We start from the raw sequence: 22,187 nt of genomic DNA, 5'->3' as shown, positions 1-22,187 counted from the left end.
GAAGGTCATGGAGCTGGGGCACAACTTGAGGTTCTGTACCGAGTTCCCAGCGCCGTCCTTGGAAGGCGTTCGTTCAGCTCTCGAGGCTTGAGTTTCTGCGGCCGTATGCCCCTTTGGGACAGCGGGATTGGGGTGTGATTGAAGACACGGACAAAGCACAGCTCTGCACCTGCGACTTTAACTTAAAAGCAGCGTTAGAGCCCAAAGACCGACACATTTCAGTTCCACCTGTGAGCACGCTACCTCCCAGGCTGCAGCCACTCACAACGCCCACAGGAGCTCAGTGCGCGGACCCCCCTCCCGCCGTCCCCGCCCGGGGGGACACCTTACGGGGGCGGCCTCCCGCGCCCGCTCCCGGGGGCGGCGGCGGCGGTCGGGGGCGGGGGCGGGGAGGGGCGGGCGGGGAGGAGCGGGGGGCGGGCGCCGCTCGCTGCCGCCGCCGGGCTGCGGCTGGGCTGGGCCGGGCTGGGCGCGGGCGGGCGGCGGCGGAGCGCTCGCAGTCGCGGGGAGCGGCGGGCCGGGCGGCAGGCAGGCGGGCGGGTGGGAGGCGGCGGCGGCGCCGCGCTCGCCCCGCTGCCCTGGATGACGGGCGGCCGGTTCGACTTCGACGATGGCGGTACCTACTGCGGCGGCTGGGAGGACGGCAAAGCCCACGGGCACGGCATCTGCACCGGGCCCAAGGGGCAGGGCGAGTACGCCGGCTCCTGGTCGCACGGCTTCGAGGTGGCGGGCGGCTACACCTGGCCCAGCGGCAACACCTACCTGGGCTACTGGGCGCAGGGCAAGCGGCACGGGCTGGGCGTGGAGACGAAGGGCAGGTGGATGTACCGCGGCGAGTGGTCGCACGGCTTCAAGGGGCGCTACGGCGTGCGGCAGAGCCTCAGCACGCCGGCCCGCTACGAGGGCACCTGGAGCAACGGGCTGCAGGACGGCTACGGCGTCGAGACCTACGGCGACGGAGGTGGGCGCCGGCGGGGGGCGCCCCGCGCGCGGCAGCGGCGGCGGTGGGGGGCGAGAAGGGGGCGCGCCTGCGTGAGCGCGCGTTCGGCGGGCAGGGCCCGGACCCGATCGCCGTCGGGCGTCGCGCCGCCGGGCGGCGAGGATTCCTCGGCGCACCGGGCGCCACAGGTGCCCAGCGCCGCCCCGCCCGGCGTTAACGGCCGCTCCGGGGCTCGGCCGAGCGGCGCTCCCGGCTTATCGCGGTCTCCCAGCCCGGGCTAACCGCGGTCAGCCCGCGGCTTTCCGTGGCGGGGCAGCTCCCCGCAGCGCTTGCCGGGCTCGCCGAGGGTCAGGAGGGCGAGATCCCTGCGCCTGGAGCCTCGGACAGGGTCGGGCTGGGGTTAGGGGAAGGCTGTTCGCTATAGGGTGGTGGGCTGGAACAGGCTGCCCAGGGCGGTGACCGAAGCCGGAGCTCAAGGGGCGCTTGGAAGTGGGGCTTGGATTGGTTGGTGCTGCGAGGGGACAGCAGTTGGACACAGTGATCCGTGTGGGACCCTTCCAAGTTGGGATGTGCTGTGGTTCTGTGACTCTCTCACCACTGTTTCCGTGGTAAAATACTGTAAACTTCAGAACAGAGCCTCATCCCATGTCGCCGTGTTTCCTCCCTACACTGATAACGTACGCTGGTTTACACTCATAAACTCAACTGTAGTGAAGCTGATACCGAATGTGCATGACATGAGTGAAACTTAGCTGCACCTCCGTGCAATGACTTGCACTGTATTCAAATGCAATTGCAGTTTGAAACGCACAGAAGCTGGACGAGTGATGGATGAAACCACCTCACCCCCTAGCTCACCATAGGAAGACAGATGCATGCAGTAGGGCTGGGCACCCCACACCCATTTTAGCAGTGCTTTTCGAGCTCAGGCTTAGTGGGGTCACTCAGGACTCTGCTCACTTGATGGGTTAGTTCCACCTCATCTTACCACGCCTGCATCATTTCACATGTTGTGTGGAGAAGTAATCCCAGTGTTTTTAAATTAGCCTTCTGCTGCTGGAACGTTACTGACATCAGTGAAAGTGCCACCTCAACCTGCGTGGAGTTACTCTTCAGCTTGATCTAGTTGGGGCATCCCTACCCATGGCATGGGGGTTGGAACTGGGTGATCTTTAAGGTCCCTTCCAGGCCATGCAGTTTTGTGGTTGATTTGTCCCATTGTAAATGAAAGAGCTGATCTCAGTTTTAGGATTAGAGGTGTGCTATTTTTTAAGGAAATACTGCTTGCTGCAATGTTGAGCAAGCTGCACGTGTAACGTGCAAGAAATAGAACTTAACTAAATTAGTGGTAACTTGTAACTTCGTAATGAGGAGATTAAAGGACCAGCCTATTTATCAGATCTGTTGAATGGTGCTGCTGCTGGTTTCTTTAGGGAGTTTTGTTAAGGGATTTGTGACAGAACTGCACAAATAGCATCACAGAATAGATGATTTTGTATTATGCAAAAGAGATGTTTACAGGTGGAGTACTTTCCCCTTCTGCTTTTTCTGAAATACAGAGTGTAGTGAATTGGGTGAGATTCATTTCCATGAGAAAATGCAGTGTTATGTTTTTTGTACCCTGAACTCTTCTAATCCCCTTGATTGCGCATATTTGTAACTACGTGGAAACGGTTTTCTGATGTGGAAAGCTCTGATGATCACACTCAGCTTGGCTATTGTCTTGAGGATTTAAAAGCCTAACCAAACCCACATAGATAAATTTTCAGTTTCACTTTCATCACATAATACATTTTGAATTTTGTTCAGATTTATTTTGTCTCGTAACTCAGAAGCTGAATTCTTAGTGGCCATAGTTTTGATTGGTTGTTGTTGTTGTTTGTTTTTCTTATCCAGAAAAATAAATTGCTACTGAGTTTCACAAACCAAAGTTCCTTGTATCTCCATCTTTAGACTTCTTGTGGATACTTTTTATTTCACTATAATACTGATAATTCAGTGGTTAAAATCTGTAAATTTTTAGGCTTTAAACCAACAGGAAACCCTTTGTCTGAAACAGCACTTGGAATGAACAGCTTCCTCTGTAAATTCTTTATTTTTATTAACTGAAATCTGCTAGTAAAGTCCCAGTCTTTTAGACATTTCAATTCATGTGGACAGAAGGTGTGAATCCCATTGATTTTAATAGAAGCATTTGTGAATGAAGCCAGGCGATATGTCAGATGATTGCAGATGGATCTTTGTTTTCATGCTCTGGGTACAACGGCTGTATCTGCACACTAAAAGAATGTCTGAAATGCTTTTACAAGGCAGCCAGATTTACATATGTGTCTTTAATACACTGTGAAATAATTACAGGAAAGCTGTTTCTGACCTGAGAATACTGGAAAATGATGGGTTTTACTATGCAAACTGCCACTTTGTTTCAAACTCACTAAAATACTGGCCTTTTTACTGTTGTGGGTTTTTTGTGTTTTTGTTTGTTTGTATTAGTAATAGGTTATTTCTAATTGCTTTGATGATATTAGTAAATGAAGTTGAGGAAGGAAAAGGGAACACAAATACCAGTGGCAGTCCTCAGTGTTTCTGCACACACTGCTTTGCACGTTGTCAGTAGTATGGATCGTGCCTTGTCTGAATGCATTAAAATTGTCGCTCCATTGAGTCTTTGAGAAAAACACTGTGAATTATATGTGGATCATGGTCCTCTGTTCATTGCACATGCCTATGTTTGGCCTTCAAGTGACCCTTCAGGTTGCACCCTACAATGATCTGGAGTTCTGTGCCTCCTCCATGCTGCCTTGATTTCCCTGGATCCGCGTGAATCCACTTGCCTACCTGAAAATTGTTTACTGAGGGACTGCAGCCTAATTTGATGCTTCAGTATGTGTAAATTAGTTAGCAACTTATGATACTGCCAGCAGTAGCAGTAACAGGAGTACTGCTGTAAGAACGTGTGTTGTTGATCTGTAGTGGCAAATGCATGTGAAGAAAAGGCCATCGGCATTGCATGCGTTCATTGATTTCTAAGAAGTCAGCTTTCTAGGTGTTTGTTTATCTAATGTTTGAGTCTGAAGAGCATGTGAAAACATTAAGGTGGCACCTAAATTATTAAACCACAGAAGATGAATGTAAAGGTTGTGAGTAGGTCAGGCAGTTCCTAGTGCAGTGGCCTCCATGCTTTTTTACGGCACAGTTTTACATTTGAGCCACAAGTAGGCAATGACATTTACAGCTCTAAGATACAGTTGGGAGTCTGGGAAAGGATGGCACGATGTAGCTCTAAGGAGACAGGTTATGACATTCTACCTTACAGCAGTTCGTCAGCAAAAACAAAATTTAAAAGTACACTTTCTGTTAGTTTTCGGGCTGAAAATATGAACATCTGCTCAGGGGCACCACGGTCAGTAGAAGCTGTTGCTGAATGATTGGGTTTTTTTGCTACAAGAAGCCTGGCTTTTAGAAAGTAAGGTTTATGTTTTATGGTCAAATACAGTTTTAAATTAGCTCCGTGATCACAGTGGTAATCAAAAATTTAAAAGTTGACCCTCAGTGAATGCTACAGACAGTGCATTATAATATATGATGAAATGAGAAATGATGTGTTGATGTTATCATTCATATTTATATCCATGTATAGAGCTAGGTAGATACCACGTTTCTATCTTTATTCATAAGAAGAGCTGTTTTATCGTCTTGTACTGTATGCTGTAGTGTTTTATATTACAATATTAACATACCAAATACCTTGATTGTTTGAAGATGTCTATAATTTCTTCTGATGAAGGAGATAATGCATTTATAGTCTGATATGATAAATCATGGTACTTAAAGTCTCCATTCTAGGAAGTTTTTCACACAGAGGGTGCTGACACACTGGGACAGGCTGCCCAAGGAGATTGTGGATGCCCCATCCCTGGAGGCATTCAAGGCAAGGCTGGATGTGGCTCTAGGTTTCCAACCCTGCACATAGCAGAGGGGTTGAAACTAGATGATCACTGTGGTGCTTTTCAACCCAGGCCATTCTATGATTCTACAGGTCTGTTGCATCTTATTCTGTAAACTGCCCTCCGTGTACCATTAAAATATCTTTCCTTTAACATTTAAGTTAAAAAAATCAAGGAAAGCATCAGCTTTCTAGCACTAGTATTGAACCTTCTCTCTTACAAATTTCTTATATTAGAAAAAATCCTTGTTGCCTCCAAGGCTGCATAAAATTCCAACTAAATCTCTTTCAAGAGCCAGTTCACTATGAATCTTTCATTGCCTCATTTGCTCTTTTCTCTTTAGAAGACACTGGCATTGATTTTATTGGCCTAGTAGAAAGAAAAATCTGACAAGTAAACAGCAGCACATCAATTGCCCTCATTTTAATACCCTTTTGGGCAACAGTAACCACTTCTATCTAAAGAGCAGGGAAAAACGTGAATCCTAATTTGATTAACTATTTTTGAGCTTTTTTTTTTTTTTTTTTCAAGTCAAAATATTAGTAAGAAAAAATGGAGCATAGGCAGGCCATTTATACTTTTATAAAATTCTGTGCTGAAAGGGATTGTTTCTGCTTTGAATCAGACACTCAAATAGCAATGTGGAGAGCCACAGTTATACTGCTGTAATGTAATTCTGGGATATAATCACAATTAGAATTGGATTTATTATTTTCAAATGAAGTTAACGAACTGATGCAGAATATTAGATTGTTACATGTAGCAGTGCAGTGTACCTTGCCAGATTCTTTGCTTCAGCATGTCATTACGATACTAGGGTTTTTCCAGTTATAATTGAGGACAAAATGTAGTCATTTATGCCCAGAAAATATTAATATATCTCTGTGAAATGTCTGTTTAATTAAGAAAAAGACTACCATATGATCATTTTTTTTTTTTGCAGTATTTTCAGTGTATGTCATATTGCTGTTTTGTGCTCGTGTCTCTATTTGTTCTTCTCCATATGCTGAGTTTTTTAAAATAATCATGTTTCTGGAATTCAGCACCCTTACAAGCAATACAGCAATAGGTATCCAGGATACAGAGAATGAGAAAGAAACGAAGAAAGTTGTTGGTTTATGTCAGCAGCCATCTGTTAAAACAAAAACCTTCCACTTAGTAGAATTTTCTACCAACACAAAATAGTTATGTTGTCAAACCTATTTAGTATTATATAAGAAAGAAATCTCACAAATGTAAATGTAATTGTTGCATGTTAACATTGAAATGCAGCTTAGCTGAAGAGGTAATACAGTGAAACAGTAATCGATAGATAATTGACACCAGCACAGCCAAAATACCATGCTTATGCAAAGGAGATTCAATATCAAAGCAATTGAATCTTTGAGCTGCATCTGAAACTCTAGGTATTCCACAAATATGTTTACAAAACTTTGTTTAGTCATGGAATTTGACGTTTGATCTTTAGTTCTCTGAAGAATCATTTTTAATATGTACTCAGTTGAAGCAAAATAAGCTCAAAGATATTTTAGGGAGAGCTTATTCATGCTTCTGTATGAATATTCAGAGTCAAAATAGCTTTTAAAAGAAATAGTAGTAGGTGGATGAGAAATCTTTTTTTTTTTTTTTTTTTTTTTTTTTTGTCTCTCTTGAAGAAGTTTCATAGGGATTACAGTGAAATGATCTTAGAAAGCAAGTTATCTTCTGTTTGCCAGCAGTGGGGCACCTCACACCTTCCTTTGGCTTACAGAGCCCAGGCATGGGAGCGTGTGTCTTATCAAAATGAAAATGCTTTTTGAGAATACAAGAAATAAAATAGTCTGAAACAGTAATCTGATGATAATGCTGTTTCTTGGCTCAGATGCAGCTTTGCATGTACACAGATAAGCATGTATTCTCATATCAAATACCGTGTTGCTCTTCTTTGTACTGCTTTTTGAAAAAACACTCAAAAATAATTATGGCCGCAGTATAAACAATGGAACGTAGTTATAGATAGGGTGGTGTGTCATACTCTGTTTATTACTGTCTTGTCTTCTGTATATACTGCAGCATAAATGGAAGGCAAAAAAAGTAGAAAAGCCTTTGCATTTCTGTCACAACATACTGCAGAATGTAAATAGAAAAATAATCTGATTGTATTTTTGTGTCACAGCAGCCTTTCATATTTTTGATGACTGTCAAATAGCTTGAATATTTTTGTATCTTTAAACCTGAGTTCAGCTACTTCTCAAGCAAAGGACCTACTCTTCTGGGAATTACTCAACGGATGAGGTGGCAGTGAAGGTAGTCTGCTGCTTTCCTGTGACTCCTTCTTCAGAAAGGGTAGTTAGAGTTAAGTGTAGCTTGCTTTATACTGCCAGTATTTTAGGTAGCTAGTGTACTTTGTTTATCATATTGAGTAAACAAAAAAATGTTCATAAAAAGCAATATATATGGAGGTTTTGTTTGTAGCGTTTTATCATTTCCTTCCATTCAAGTACATTCAAAATCTTTTTAAAATATTTGATTGTGTGATAGGGCTTCATAACAGCGGTCTTCAGGTGGGCCTTGTGATCAAGACAATTTAGTAGGTTGTTGAGTATGTCATGACAGGGAGAGGTCTGCAGTTGTCTTAAAAAAACAGGATGTTTACTCGTCCCACTAGCTCTCCTTGTGAGCAGCTGGATGAAAGAGCCCAAGTGCTCCGCTTCCTCCCTGCTTTCTTTCCCTCCACCCTTTTCTCTCTTCCTTGTTGTTCCCTTTAAAAAACATTGAGGGAGTTCTGCCTTTCAGATTTCTTTTGAAATTTCTTCCCTGGGCAGAACTGCTCAAAAAACACTTACGATGATAGCTACTGTGTTTTAGTTGTCAAAATAAACTACTGCAGCTTGGAAAGCAAGGGCCTTGTTAAGGGAAAAAATGATTTATGAAAAAAAACAAGTAACAAAAAGTATGTAGTTTGTGTAGTCCCATGTGTTGTAATCTTTTTTTCTCCTGTTTCTAGTTTCCTAAAACAGACTTAACAGCACGGTGTTGCCAATAGCATGTTGAATGTAGACTGGTAGGTCTTCTACAACTTTCTAAATTTAATTTCTGCTAATTACTTTAAAAGGTACATACCAGGGACAATGGACAGGAGGAATGCGACATGGATATGGTGTACGTCAGAGTGTACCCTATGGCATGGCAACTGTGATCCGTTCACCTCTACGAACATCTCTAGCTTCACTTCGAAGTGAACAGAGCAATGGCACCGTTCTGCATGACATCACTGCAGACAGTCCGGCTGGAACAAGAGGAGGTTTTGTGCTCAATTTTCACAGTGAAGCAGAAGCCATGGGAATTAAGAAAAAAGGAGGCTTATTCAGAAGAGGATCCCTTCTTGGTAGTATAAAACTTAGAAAATCTGAATCTAGATCCTCAATATCTAGCAAACGGAGCTCCGTCAGGAGTGATGCTGCTATGAGCAGAATTAGTTCCAGTGATGCCAACTCTACAATTAGTTTTGGAGATGGTGACTGTGATTATTGTCCTATGGAAGACCACGTTGATGCCACCACGACAGAAACCTATATGGGTGAATGGAAGAATGACAAGCGCAGTGGTTTTGGTGTTAGTGAGCGTTCAAATGGCATGAAATATGAAGGAGAATGGCTAAATAACAGGAGGCACGGATATGGATGTACCATGTTTCCAGATGGCACCAAAGAAGAAGGAAAATACAAAAATAATGTTTTGGTTCGTGGAATAAGAAAGCAACTTATACCAATACGAAACACAAAAACTAGAGAAAAAGTGGATAGAGCAATAGAGGGTGCACAGCGAGCGGCTGCCATGGCAAGAACGAAAGTGGAAATTGCAACTTCAAGGTATGTTACTGCAAAATATATTTGCTCGTCATTGACTTCTTGGGGAAAAAGATCTTATAGTAAGTGAGCTCTTACTGATGACGAAGTATTCAAAAGTGCAAGTGTTTAAATGTTGTCTTTCAGTTTCAAATGTGTACCTAATTGGCTTAACTTAAATTAGACATATGAAACTTAAAACTTCAACTTATTTGACTAAAGTTATTCATATATTCCATAATATGAAAGTAGATTTCTAGGCTTGTACGTTTCTACCTTAAGAGCTGCTGCAGTATGTCCTTACTGCATGGAACATAAAACTGCTAAGGAAATGTATGAAATTATGTGGGGAATGTGAAGTGACAAAGGTATATCTTCCCATAAGCAGTTGTGCTTATTGTGTTGATAATTTTGGGGGAATCCTCTGAGACTCTTAAAATTACACATTTTCCACTGGGGATCTTAACATGCAAGTATTTATCTGAGGGAGTGAACAGTGTAAGAATAATGGTTGAGGCTCTTGTGATTAGAGGCTGTTGTTTCAGTTGCCAGAAGAGTAACTGCTGAAAAGAATGTTTGTATGAGGTTTCATTAGCTTTGAAGTATTGCTCTCCTGCAGTCTGAATTCATCAGGCTTTTGTGACCACCTCTTCAAATAGCAGTGGGCTTCTCCCCACCGTCAAGTGTTTGAGATGGAAGGGAAAAGTGAAGGAATATGATTAAGAGTTATAGGAAAAAATGTCACTTCTGCTTCGGGCTCCTAACCAACAACCAAACAGAGTTGTCTGAAATGGAATTAATTAGATCAGTCTGGACAACGTTAATAGGTTTTACTATAAAGACTGAGAGCTCTTTAAAAAGCTATTTAATTTTTAATGCCTTCAGATAAGTTTCTGTAGCAGTTTCTCTGTTGTTGGTTTTGGTCTGTTTCCTCAGGCAGGCTTTTCTTGAAATATGCTGTGGACCAAAAAAAGAACCCAGAAATGTGCATGAAAGAAAATCTTCCTGCTATTTTAGAAAGAGGCTGTCACATTACACTTACAGCTGAACAACTGATTCCTGATTTAGTATGGTCAGTAGTGTATGTTCAGTGACTCTCCTTTTTCTGACTGTTATCAAAAATACAGAAAAGACCGAAAACTACATAAGTGGGAAAGCTGAAATACGTAGATGGCTCATAGCAAAAAGTAATTGAGACATAAATATGAAGAATTTAGAGTACTGTTCAAGAAGCTTTATGAGCACTGGGCACCAAAGTAACTAGAGGGTAGCATATATTCTACTGCTTCTATAAATACATGTAAGGCATTATATGACAGCTTACTGTGTTAGTGAAGCAGAGCCGTAATAGCTAACTTTAAGAAGTTCCTGGATCCCATTCATGTTTTGTCAGTATGTAAGCCCTAGCTCTCAAAAATGAGTGACAGAATGCGTGGATACGGTAATCACCACTTTGAGTCAATATAAAGATGTTAACAAAACTATGGCCTGAGATCGTTCAGTTACAAGGTGCAGTGTATGCACTTCCCCCTTAAGAAGAGATATGGCTCTAAAGTGTTTTGTTTCCTGTCCCTCCTTCTCAAATTGCTTCTTCTTTGGAGCTATCCATAAAAATAGTGTTTATTTCTTGAAAAGAAGTTCTTGAAAGTGGGCAGTGGAAGTCATCTGTAGTAGTGCACCTATGACCGTGCGCTACTCCTTTGGTTTCTCAGTTGAGTATCTGTCAGACACAGTCCTGTGATTACCTGTACTGTTATCAAGGCTGCAGGTACAAGTTTCCTCTCTTTTAGCAGCCTTGCACTGGCTGTACTGGCACAGAGTCAAAGGCAAAGAAGCCTGACACCTAATCAAACAACATCAAGCATAAATATTACATAAACTTCCCTTGTGAGTGCATATGGGACTCATGTAGTAGGGAAGACATGATGCTTCCCATCTCTCAAGTTTTCAGAATTCCCTTTAGGATCAACAACTGGGAATAAGTCCATGGCATTATGTGAACTAAGGGTCTGTCATGCTGGCAGAGTCAATAATACTGACTATCCAAGAGTCAGATCATCTAGAAGAGTTTCTAGAAGAGCATTCTGGACTGACTGGATTAGTCCTGTTTCAGGATGAGAGAACTTGCTTCTATCATTTGGAAACTTGAGGTTCACTATTGATTTGTGACTGCTAGTTTACTAGAGTGATAAATGTTGCTGTCTAGTCAACAAAAATGAAATACCTTTGATTTACAGTGAGATTACCCTATTACTGATGCAGAATATTGCCCCTGGGAAATTTCTACAAACATAACTTTTGCAAAATCTCACCGTGCTGGAAGCATGGTGATAGGAATTGAGCAATTATTTTCCTTTACTTAGGTGAGGAGAGATTGGGAAGAGTCTGGGAGACTTCAGCTGCACCTGCCTCAGATAGTAGTATTTCTGCAGTGTCTTAGATGAATGGTTGTCTTGTCTGTTTCCTAATGATCAGTATTATGGGTGGAGGGGAGAGGGAGAAATCCAGGAGTGCCTCTTTTTCATTTCTCTAACATATAATACAGACACAGAAGTGTTTCTGCCCATATGGCCTTTAAAACTTTCTGTGTGTATAACCTGACTGATGGATGTCAATAGCAATGCATGCTCACTCACTGTAGATTTCCACTGTGGAAGATCACTCTACATAAACCTTTCCTGTCTTACACAGACACACACACACACACACACACTCTTCTATTCCAAACAGCTAGAAACCCTGACTCGCCATAGTCAGACACCTTCCTTTCAGGCTGTGTGCTCTTGCTCCTGTATTGTTCATTCCCTAAATGTTTGCTGAGCTAAAGGAAACCAGACTCCATTCTCCTCTTCATAGTTCCCTGCTGATTGTGCCAGGTTTGGCTGATAGTTTGACCTGTTGCAGATGTCCACACCGTCATCAGCAAGACCAGCCACTGTTTTGCTTTATATTCTTGATGGCCTTTAATATCTAAAAGTCCATAATAATCTGTGTAGTCACTCTTTATCTATCATGATAGTTTGGTGTATGAAGAAAGATCTAAAAGTTGGATTAAATGTAGCTTCCCTGAGCCTGAACTTACAGTGGCTCTCTTGACTCATCCGTTGGGGTTTTGAGGTATTACTGAAGTGTTTAGTTGCAGCAGCATTGTTTCTCTAAAGATGGAAGAGGAAGCTTTATAAAAATGTGCAGTTGTATGAAAAACTGGTATATGAGGGAAATAGTTACTAGCCTCTGCTACACAGATCTCTATCCATAACAGATTATACATTAGCAACAAATAACAGTAGTTTTAGAGTGATAGTGCAGCCTGGGAATTTAGTTTGTATATTATAGTTTTCCTAACTATACTTAAGACAAAATATTAAGGTATAAAAACAAAAATCCTAGATTTTGTGGAATTACAGAAGTATGTTAGATATTTGTTCCTTTTAAGATATTTAACGGTCTTTTTTTCTTCTTTTTTTTTTTTTTTTTTTTAAGTGATTATGAGCAGTAATTAGATCAAATTCATCTTTAGCACCAATTTGTGCTGAAACTGGTCAGGTTTACTTTAGGTATTTTTTGAGGGCTTGGTCTCTAAAAGGAAATGCTCCCTTCCAGAAAATTTTAATGATTTCTGTCTATTTTTCTGTCTATTTCAAGCACATGTGAAATGCATTACAAAAAAAAAAAAAAAAAAAAAAAAAGCTAGGATATGTAGGATATGTACTTTACGTTTTGGAAGATATTAAAAATCCCCAAAAGTCCACCAAAGCAAGAGTCAAACAGAAATTTGATACCAGATACTTCTCACCATAGGGATTTTGAACTTTCTTTTTATTCCTGTTATATTTCTTACTTATAAGAGGTAAGCCTTGGCAAGTTCACTATGAGAGACTGGATTTTCTTTACGTTTTATTTTTGCTTACTGGAATTATATTAGAAAACTTCTTTTATAGTATGAAAATGTCTTAAGTCCTCCTTGGAAGAGCATTTAGTTTATTAACTTTGCCTCTATCACTACTTACAATAGTATAAACTGTAGCAATTTTGGAATTTGGGAGTTGAATATAAATCTGCATTCTCATACTGAGTATCTCTGGGTGTTTTTAAATGTGTGAATACTGTAAGTGAATATGTAGCACTGGAAGCAGAAAGAATGATGTTTGTTTATATGCAGTCTTTCATACACCGGATTCTTTCTAGGAAAGTCAATATTACAGGTTCAGAACTGAGAGCTCACAGCCAGTCTTTTCTCCCTTCAGATTGTTCCTAGCTAACACTCAACTAGAAATTCTCCTTTTAGCGTTGTCTCTCTGGAGAAAAAGGAACTTTGCAAGTACTAAAAAAGAAAAGATGAAAAGACAGTAAAAGAAATAGGAGTTGAATGATAGTGATAATGGAGAGAAAGGAAAGAAAGAAATCAAAAGAAATAAAATGTTTCCTTGTTGATCTTTTCCTTGTACTCCACTGATCTTTCAGTTCATAAAACAAACAGGCTAAAGAATTAAGTAAACTATATATCTTTAATTCTGCTTTCCATGGAAACAAACACTTCTAAAACTCTTTCACAATTTTGAGATAATTTAATAACTTGTGTTGTCACAATATGCTGCAAGACCTTTTGCCCACCTGAAGAGTTACATTGTCAGTGTTGCATAAGCACCTGCGGTTTCAGTCTGGCATAATGGTGCCTTTGTGTTAGGCACAGTGCAAACAAATCACCCTGACTAAAGACCTTGCAGTCTGGGAAAATGGCGATGTCCAACAAATGGAAAAAAAAGCTGGCACGTCTCTGAAAGGGCCTGAGATCAAGATAGCAGTAAAATTAATATGTGCAGCTAATAATATAGAGCAATTGCTCCTTGTTAATTAGCTGTGTGTGCTTAGATAGCCTTACCTTGCAAGCATCCAGTCAGGGATCACTTCTAAGAGGGGATTAAGCAGTGCTTTTTCTGCAGCGATTTCTCTCTCACAGCAGCTTTTTCAGACTACTCAATTTTATTTTTAACATGTTTGATTCCAAGTCCACAGATGCTACGGCTTAGGTACGGCCTTTATATTGCTGCATAAAGTACTGAAACTCTGGGTCTGACTCTGTGCTGCGGGCAGCCAGCTTTGTGTTGTGGGGCTGCTGCTGAGCAGCGTCAGCCTGGTGGAAGGGCCACAGGAGGATGGGGCGGGAGGGCTGGCCTGTGAGCTGCCACCCAGCACAATGCTTTTGGACTCAGTTATGTGTGGGGTTACGGTGGTCTTCTGGAGCTCGTAGCTGTCTTGTGACATTTTCAGTGCTGAGGATAATTTAGAGAGCCTGTCCTGGCACTGAATCAGCCAGGCCTGGGCCTGGCAGCTTAGCATTGGCTTAAAGATTGGGCAGTGCCTGCTCTGAACCGCGCTGCTCACTTATCTGCCCCAGAACACAGCGGTGGCAGTAGGGCAGCATTTATCTTTCTCATAACCTCAATTCTGAGTAAGTTTTGGTATGCTGTGCTGTATGTGATGGACTTACTTGAAGAAATTGCTCAGTAGCTGGTTCCTTCATAGTATTTGTTGCCTTGCCCTGACTGCTTCTCTCAGATTGACCTTGACAGACTGATTTTGAGGAAGAACTACAGTTAGGTGTGTTGAGTCCTATACTTTGTCTTCACACTAGATTACAACTTCCAGTACTCCCAGCCAGTGCTGAAAAATGGGCACTGCATACAGCTTTCTGTGGTGGGTTTGGCCAATTCTACCAAGCTTGCTTTACCCAAGAAACAGAAGGGGACACTTGTAAGACTATTGCCCTGCACATCTTTGAGGTGCTTTATTTACTATCACTGAAATATGAGCATTGTGTTGAGGCACAGGATCCAGCAAATACTGAATGTTTATATAAGACTGCTTGCTTTAGTATGAGTTGCTTAGTTTCAAAACAAATTTAGTTTTAATCACTTTACTACACAGTATATTTGAATGCAACAAAATGCAGTGTAACAAAATGAATGCAAAAAAAACCCTCAAGCCTTCAATTACTATGGATGGTAATTTTCATGTTAATTCTGCATCCTTTAGAGGAAACTGTGTGCTCCTTGGATCCTGTGAGTTACACCACTGACTTCAGTGGGGCGCATTTTCACTCAGATTTCAGAAACAATTCACTGGGAAAAGAATATAGTTTTGGATCATTTCTCCATTATTTGCTGTGGTATGAATAATGATGTTTTTGAAATAACAAACTGTATAAACTTCTTTATACAGATTTGCTGTCTTAATATTTAATGCAGTAAGATTTTATGGCTGAAAATGTATAAAATTACTGTGCTAACACTCAGCTAGAAATTTAAAAAAACCTCAAGTGTTTGAACTTTTTTTTTTTTATTGAAGTGCCTATATCAAAATACACTTATTTACAGCCAAAAGTTTGAATAAGAATATTAAAAGAAAAAATGAAAGGCCTGCACTGATTCTAGTGTGAATGCAAACAAGCATTTCTTAATACCTTCAGGAACAGTTCTACAACAGCAAGTGAAGGGCAGTCAGTTCTGGAGTGTGATTGGTCTCACTATGAGTTTGTACTAGACAAAGATTTTGTTACCCCACAATTACTTTTCTAACTTGCTTGAAATCTACAGATTGATAGTTTAAGATTGAAAGTGTTCTCTGCTTTCAAGACATAAGCTGCACTACTGCTTAAACTAAGCACGAAAGGAAAAGTTCTGACTCTATTTATTTTTAAAATATATAAACTTTTTAAAATGCTTCTTTGTTTACATGGATAAGGATTTCTTGTTCATTTTCCAGAATGCTTTGTTTATGAGCTGAATCATTACAGTGGTAGTCTAGCAGATGTGTATGAAAGCATAATGATTTTTTTGATGGTATTGAGACATTGTAGTAAAAGACTTTTTTTTTTTTTTGGTGGACAAAGAATTAGATGAGTTGTTACTGTGACTCTTGTTAGTTATACAACATCTCAGTTTTGATCTGTATTACCACAGTTGTTCAAAAACGAAGTCTCCAACAGTATCTGTCTCTCTTGTCTTTCAGGGGAATTTCTATGATGGAAAGAAATTTCCACTTAAAATATAAAATCTGTATGGTTTGTAGTGGTCAGTCACATGTGAACCACAGTGTAAAGCCACAAAACTCATTGTGTGCTATAAAAACATACTCAGAAACAAAGGTATTTTATATCTTAGCTAGTCTAGCTATATGCGTAAGGCTAGGGTAGCGCTAGTGGAAGCTTCAGAAATTTACTTGATGTTTTGTTCAGACTAAACTAATTAATACAGATGTTTTTCAGCTTCTCTCTTCAAAGAAATAAGGAAAAATGCAGTTTTTTTGGCTTAACATTCTGTATGGTAGAATGTTTTTCAGTTAACAACAACGAAAGTCATTTAAATGATGTAGTTTGTGTGCCCCTTGTATTGATCTCATAGAATATCTTCCAAATAATAACTGATTAATTTCATGAAAACTGGCGTCGTTCATTGAGTGATGCTGTTTTCTTGAATACTGATTTATCGTTGATACATATAACTTCCGTTCATTTTTTCTAGCAATTAACACTATACTAATGCATGTAACAAACATTGGTATATGCTTCCATATGGTGATTTACCTTCTTTTGACTACTTCATTATTATTCTCCTCTTTTATTACAATTTGCTGATACTGTTATGTTTTCTGCTTCTTCATTATTATGTGGTTCTCTGCTTTCAAGTCCAGTGTGGCAGAGTTGATCCCTAGCAACTAGTATTCAGAAGTAGATTTCTCCTGTATGAGCTTGTATTCCCTCAAAACCATTTAAATTTATATCATCTCCAACAAACAACTGACTATTCTTGTCATTTCCCTTTGTTGCTTCCCCAGTTCTGTATAGATGAAGCATCCCAAGACTACATCATTCCTGAGCTCACCACAAATCCTGTCATTTTATGTATGAGGGGATATTGTTTTGCCTCACACTTCACTCTTACAATTAAATTGAACTTAATTTGTCTTTTAAGAGTTTTCTGTTGTATAATGTTGCCATTCACAGATTCTGTTGTTTTGCTGACATATTTTTCCTGGATGTTTTATGTATGTAAGGGGTTCTCAGCTTAAGGACCTGTGCATATCCAGTGGCCAGCTTTCCCATTGCTTAAAACAGTGATTTAAGCTTTTATGTATTATATTCTGTTTTTTAACTATTCTTTTATTTTTTCCTGCGTTCCTCCATGTAGGCTATAGACAGCTTCTGATAAGGAAATTGCTATATTTTGGTCCTGGTACCTTAAAAACAAAGATTGATTGAAAGTGATGGTATTACTACATTAGGAATTTTCTTATGTTGCTAATACAAAACCAATTAAATAGGAGTTCTCAGTCTTGTTTTCTAGGAGTTTAAAAAGAAAGGCATATATTTCTCTTTTATTCCCCTGAGTCTGGTGGACTGACATTTAGGCTTATTTACTTCTCATACTACTACAATGTAGCACCTCCACTTTAAACTCCTATCAGTTTGCTGACATGTGTAAGATGAAGGAGAGAATGTTTTTTGCTGCTGGTTTAACATCACTTTCAGATTTTGGAGTGATTCATTACAAACATCTTCTCTTTCTCTGAATTTTTAAGCCGTTTCAGAAGAAAGAAGTATTGGATTATGTCAGTCTTAAAGCTATGCTAGACTTAAAATGCAAATGTGGAAAGAGACAAGATTCAAAGATGTCCTCTGATAAAGCACTCTTTTGGCTGATGTGGACACTTCATAGCTGCTTATTTTGAGCTTAGGTTTTATGGTTCTCACTATTAGAAGCTTTGCTGGAGAAGTAAAAGTAATAAATCTTAGTTATGACAAAAGGTGCAATAACTTCATAGGAACTGGTTCTGTTTGTAAATTCAACACGAGCTCACTTTTTAAACTCCCTTACTGGAATTTATGATATCAATTATATAAGCGTCTTAGGAATATCTTGAAGAAGACAAAGTACGTACTGCCTAGCAATAAGATAAAAAATGTATTTCAGGCATACTAAAGAAGCCAGAATTTAATAGTGTGGTAACGAGATGCCAGCTGTCAGAACGCTTTGTGAAGATGGAGTGGAACTTGAAACATTAGGATGTCTTTTTCTTATGTCTACTGTCTGGAGTTCTGCCGTTACCTTAATATAGCTTGACCAAGATTTTAATTTTACTTCTACTAAAAATCCAATAATTGCACTCATTCTGTTTTTGTGTGTGTATATGCACACACACAGATTGTCAGACATTAGCATTGTTTTCTGATTCAGAAACCAGCATGGTTTTGGAAATTGTGAATTACAAAGAAGGTGGGAATAGCATTTGTCAATTCTACAGTTATCAACAGAGCAGATAAGCTGGTGAGCTGTTCTGATATTCCAACTGTTTGATTTATATAGATGAGTTGAAGCAATTGTTGATAGCTTCTGTTGAAAAGTCCTTCCCTTTCTTCCTTTGGTGGCTAAAGAGCACCACTAAAGGGTGCCAGATCAGTGAAGTGTTCTCTTTTGTTGTTTGGTTGTTTTTTTTCCTGATGCAGAGTTTAAACCTTTTTCAGTTTAAAGACTGAAATGGAAGAAACAAAAATTAGTGCATACATTATCTGAATTCTGAGCGTACTACTGCAAAGAATGCTCTCCTCCTGCTATTGGTTAAAATCTCTAAAAACATAATTTTCTATATTTATTGTTATAAAGAAAAAGTACTGAAGATTTTCTTATTGCAGTCTTTATCTATAAATGTTTAATCTATAAATGTATAAGTTTATGATGGACTGCTTAGTGGAGCTTCTGTTAGCCTTTGTTAGCAGGAAGTTTAGAGAAGCAGATAAGCATTTAGCTTTTAGCTCTGCTGTGGCTCTGGGCAGTGATTGCAGAGAGTGATTAGAAAAAATGGCAATTCTAATGGTCGTGAAGGTGTTTGTCCTAAATTTGACATATTTTCTTTAAATTTTAATTTATCAGAATATGTTCTAAGTGGCTTTCAACAGTTAACTCTTAAGGTTCAGCTTTGAGATATAATTCACCGTCTGTTTGTCTGCTATTTGCATCCGTGATGATTGAAATACTGTTAAAGTGGTCTTGAGGTCTGTTAACAAAGTTGTCAGAGGTACAGTGCCTGCATAACAAGATGAACTTTTGCAAAGAGTCTGCAGTGAGCAAACGGTACGAAGGAGTTGATGTCTCTTTCAGGAAGCTCAGAATGCATAGATAGGTAAGCCTTCAAAAATCTCTAACACTCCTTCGACACCTGGATTTTCTCTCTTTCCAGCAGAGGTAAGATAGACTGGAATCCTTTCAGAAAAGAGAAGTATTACATCTTGGACCAAAAAAATAAACAAACTATGCTTTGGAGTTTGGGAAAGGATTGTACAAATACTGGTCTGGCAAAACTTGAGCTGGCTTCCTTGTGGAACCCATTCTTATGTTTATTTGATGCTTCACAATAGATTTAATCCAACTGTTTGTAATAGTGCAGGTGTTTTTGGTCAGTTGTTCAAAGAACATCCTTACTGATGTTCTGAAAGGCCAATCTGAGAAAAGCCAGCTTCAGCTGTTCTGGGGAGCCTCATTTGCTTCTTCAAGGCCCCTCATTACTCAAGGAATTCTGTTCTCTTTCAGTATATCTGAGCATGGAAAAGATAACTTTCTCTGAAAAACAGAATGAATTGGTCTTGAAAATATTTATCCTGATACGTGAAATTGCATATTCAAGTCAGTGTGTGACTTCATAGTGCTTATTTTAGGAAATAATTTTGGTTTTGCACAGAAATTCACTTGCCCAGAAATAAGGTGACAGTTTTCTCTGGGTTATTTGTTTCTAATTACTCACTGTTAAACATTAAGCCAGTTGATACAATCTATTTAAAACTGAGATGATTAATTGTCTCTTCCACAATATAACTACCTTGCATGTTCCAATCTTCTTACCTTTGTATTTTGGCAATAAATTGTCTCATTTTGCAAGTGGAAGTTTCAAGGGAGACAGAAATTGAATTTATTTAGGTGCAAGTCAGCTGAGGAAACAGCTGTCATTTCTAGGTAACTTTGATGTTCCTATCTATTAATAAATGAAACTTGGGAATAGATTAAATACAACTTCTAGCAGCTAAGTCCACTTTTGTTTCCGACAACAGGTAGGGAGTGTGTTAACTCAGGTCAGTATTTTCAAGAATATATTCTGTTCAGAAGAGTAGTTTTGGTGTGCTTTGCCAGATGCTGCACTGAAATTGTCTATACAGTTAATTTCCTATTTGATTCCTTAGCTTGAGGTGTCACTGTCTCAGTTTGTGTTGTGGGATTGCTTTTAGGAGAAATAAATATTGAAAGCTTTCATAAATGCTTTAGCTTCTCTGATCAATTATTTTTGTATAATTGTTATACTTTCCAACCACTAAGCAGCCTTACTTAGGAATGAATGCTCTTAATGGGAATTTTATACTTTTTTCATTTTTCTAGAAAAAGTAAATTCCTTGCTTATATCCCTGTATTTTGACCCTGCTATTGCTATCAGTATAATGCATTTTCTTCTCTTGGAAAGAAATGCATTAGATGGATTAGCAAAGTACTAAAAATATCTTTGCTTAACCACCAAATTATATAACCATCCGATTTCTGTTGGCTGCTGCTCTCATGCTGTGGTGCATTTTAGAAATCTGTACTTTACATTACATCCAGCAGAAAAAAAAAAAATCTTTTTTATATCAGATCTTCTTTCAGAGATGCAAGTATGTTTTTTATTCCTCTTTTTTTTTTTTTTTTTTTTTTTAATATTAAGTATTCATTTTTAGTCCAAAATGTTAAAAGTAAAATATACCGAAGGCTTCTGATAACTGATAACATTTCAAAATCTGAAAGTGCTGCTTCTTTCATATGCTGTGTTATTTCTTTTTTGGCCACTCTGGTTTGGTATGCCTGTTACTTTCTTTAGATTTATGGTTTGTTTTGTCTGGGGGATATTTTTTAATGAACAATAAATTAGATCTCTGCTGAAGGCTGTGGAAGTCCGAAATAAGACGAGTCACTTTCTAGAAAGATTGCAAATACAAGAGAAGATCGGGTCAACGTGACCAGCTGTAAAGCTGGGTGTCTTCTTCCTTCTATGCTTATAAGTCATACAAGTGAAATAATTTGAAGGAGTTAATCAGTTCTAGAGGTCTCTGTAGGGAGAGAATATGAAGAAAATCATTCATCTTCCGTAAGATTAATTAAATCTTTTTCACTTCAAGATTATCCTCTAAATTTCCCTGATAGATATGCAGTTATTTATCTCTAAGTAGTTCATTTCACTACTTGAGTGCATAAGTAGTACTGGTAAAAGTAGATGGTATAATTCAAAGAATTTTATGTGCATTGGTGAATAAGGGAAAAAGGGGCTCAGTTTAAAGAGGGCAGATAATTAACTGATCAAAAGTGTGTGATGAGATAAATTTATAGATTGCTGGCTTTTTTTCTTTGCTGCAAGAGACTGGTGTTGTATTGGGGTGGAACTGCTGCCTATAATCACATTGCCTATGGTTGGGCTGCAAGAGCTTGTTCTTTGCGAATGTGATGAGACAAGTTAGCTCCTATCCTAAGGTCAACAAAGCATCACCTTAGTCTGAAGCTACATCCGTTCCACTGTTTGTTTTTCTATTGTGTAGCTATAATGAAAAAGGAAAAAAACAAATGCGTGAAGAAAGGAAATGATATCATCAGAGCAATCAGTTAGCATTTAAGGGAAAAAGCTACATACAGCCAGCTGGCTAGAGGGCATGAGAACATCCTGAAAGATAACTGGGCATCATTTGTTGAAATACTCCAATACATCCAATATATTAATTTGCTCAGGGTTGATCAGAATCAATGCCTACAGTGCAAAAAACTCATCTATCTTTGGTTGTAAGTCTCTGGAGCTTGTCCACTATACACACATAAAATGACTGAAATGATCAAACCTAGTCAACTTGTCATCTTGCATACAATGATCAGCAACTCATCACTGTTGTTACTCAGCTGTTTCTGAGGAGAGGAACCTGCAGGTGTAGGGGGAAAGGTTTGCCAAGAGGTTATAAAAATACCACTTAATTTTAAAATGATGCATGTGATGTTACTCTTTTTAGGAGAAGACAAAACATGACTTTCTAAAGTTCTAATCAAAGAGCACTTCAATGGCTTATCACCCATTTAAACTGTAGCTTTAGAAAATAAAAGAATGAGTGGAATCTGTCAGATTTTTAAATTATTCTTCATGTAATCCATTCTGAAAATACCAAACATTGGCTCTGCTGACATTAACAGGAAAACTCCCACCGATCGCAGTAATACCAGGACATTACTGATGGAACAGTGTTCTTTATGAGTTGAGTACTTTGGGAGATGGTGAGTTAAATGTACAAAGGTAGCCCAGTTAACCATGCAAAAACCTTCAAGTTTTAAGTGTGCAGTCCTAGGTGTCTGCTTTTCCTAATTCCCAGGAAGACTAAAATTCTGGGCTTATTTTATGAATTGCAGAGAACTTCCTGAGATC

The 22,187-nt window shown here is 39.4% G+C and overlaps 1 protein-coding gene across 3 annotated transcripts in view; it reads left to right on the top strand.

Moving 5' to 3' along the window:
• Positions 1-492: 492 nt before the first annotated feature.
• Positions 493-22,187, top strand: part of JPH1 (junctophilin 1) — an 83,288-nt gene continuing 61,593 nt past the window's right edge. For all 3 annotated transcript variants that reach the window (XM_031604829.2, XM_090137726.1, XM_031604830.2), the window contains exons 1-2: positions 493-961; positions 7,982-8,738. In XM_031604829.2, coding sequence (XP_031460689.1) covers positions 583-961; positions 7,982-8,738 — 1,136 coding nt within the window. In that variant the 5' untranslated portion in view covers positions 493-582. The remainder of the gene's footprint in view (positions 962-7,981; positions 8,739-22,187) is intronic.

This window comes from Phasianus colchicus, chromosome 3 (assembly GCF_987193195.1).
Source record: "Phasianus colchicus chromosome 3, bPhaCol1.hap1.1, whole genome shotgun sequence".
Lineage (NCBI taxonomy): Eukaryota > Metazoa > Chordata > Aves > Galliformes > Phasianidae > Phasianus > Phasianus colchicus.
Note: the sequence above shows the minus strand (reverse complement) of the source record. Positions and strands in the feature narration are given on the sequence as shown.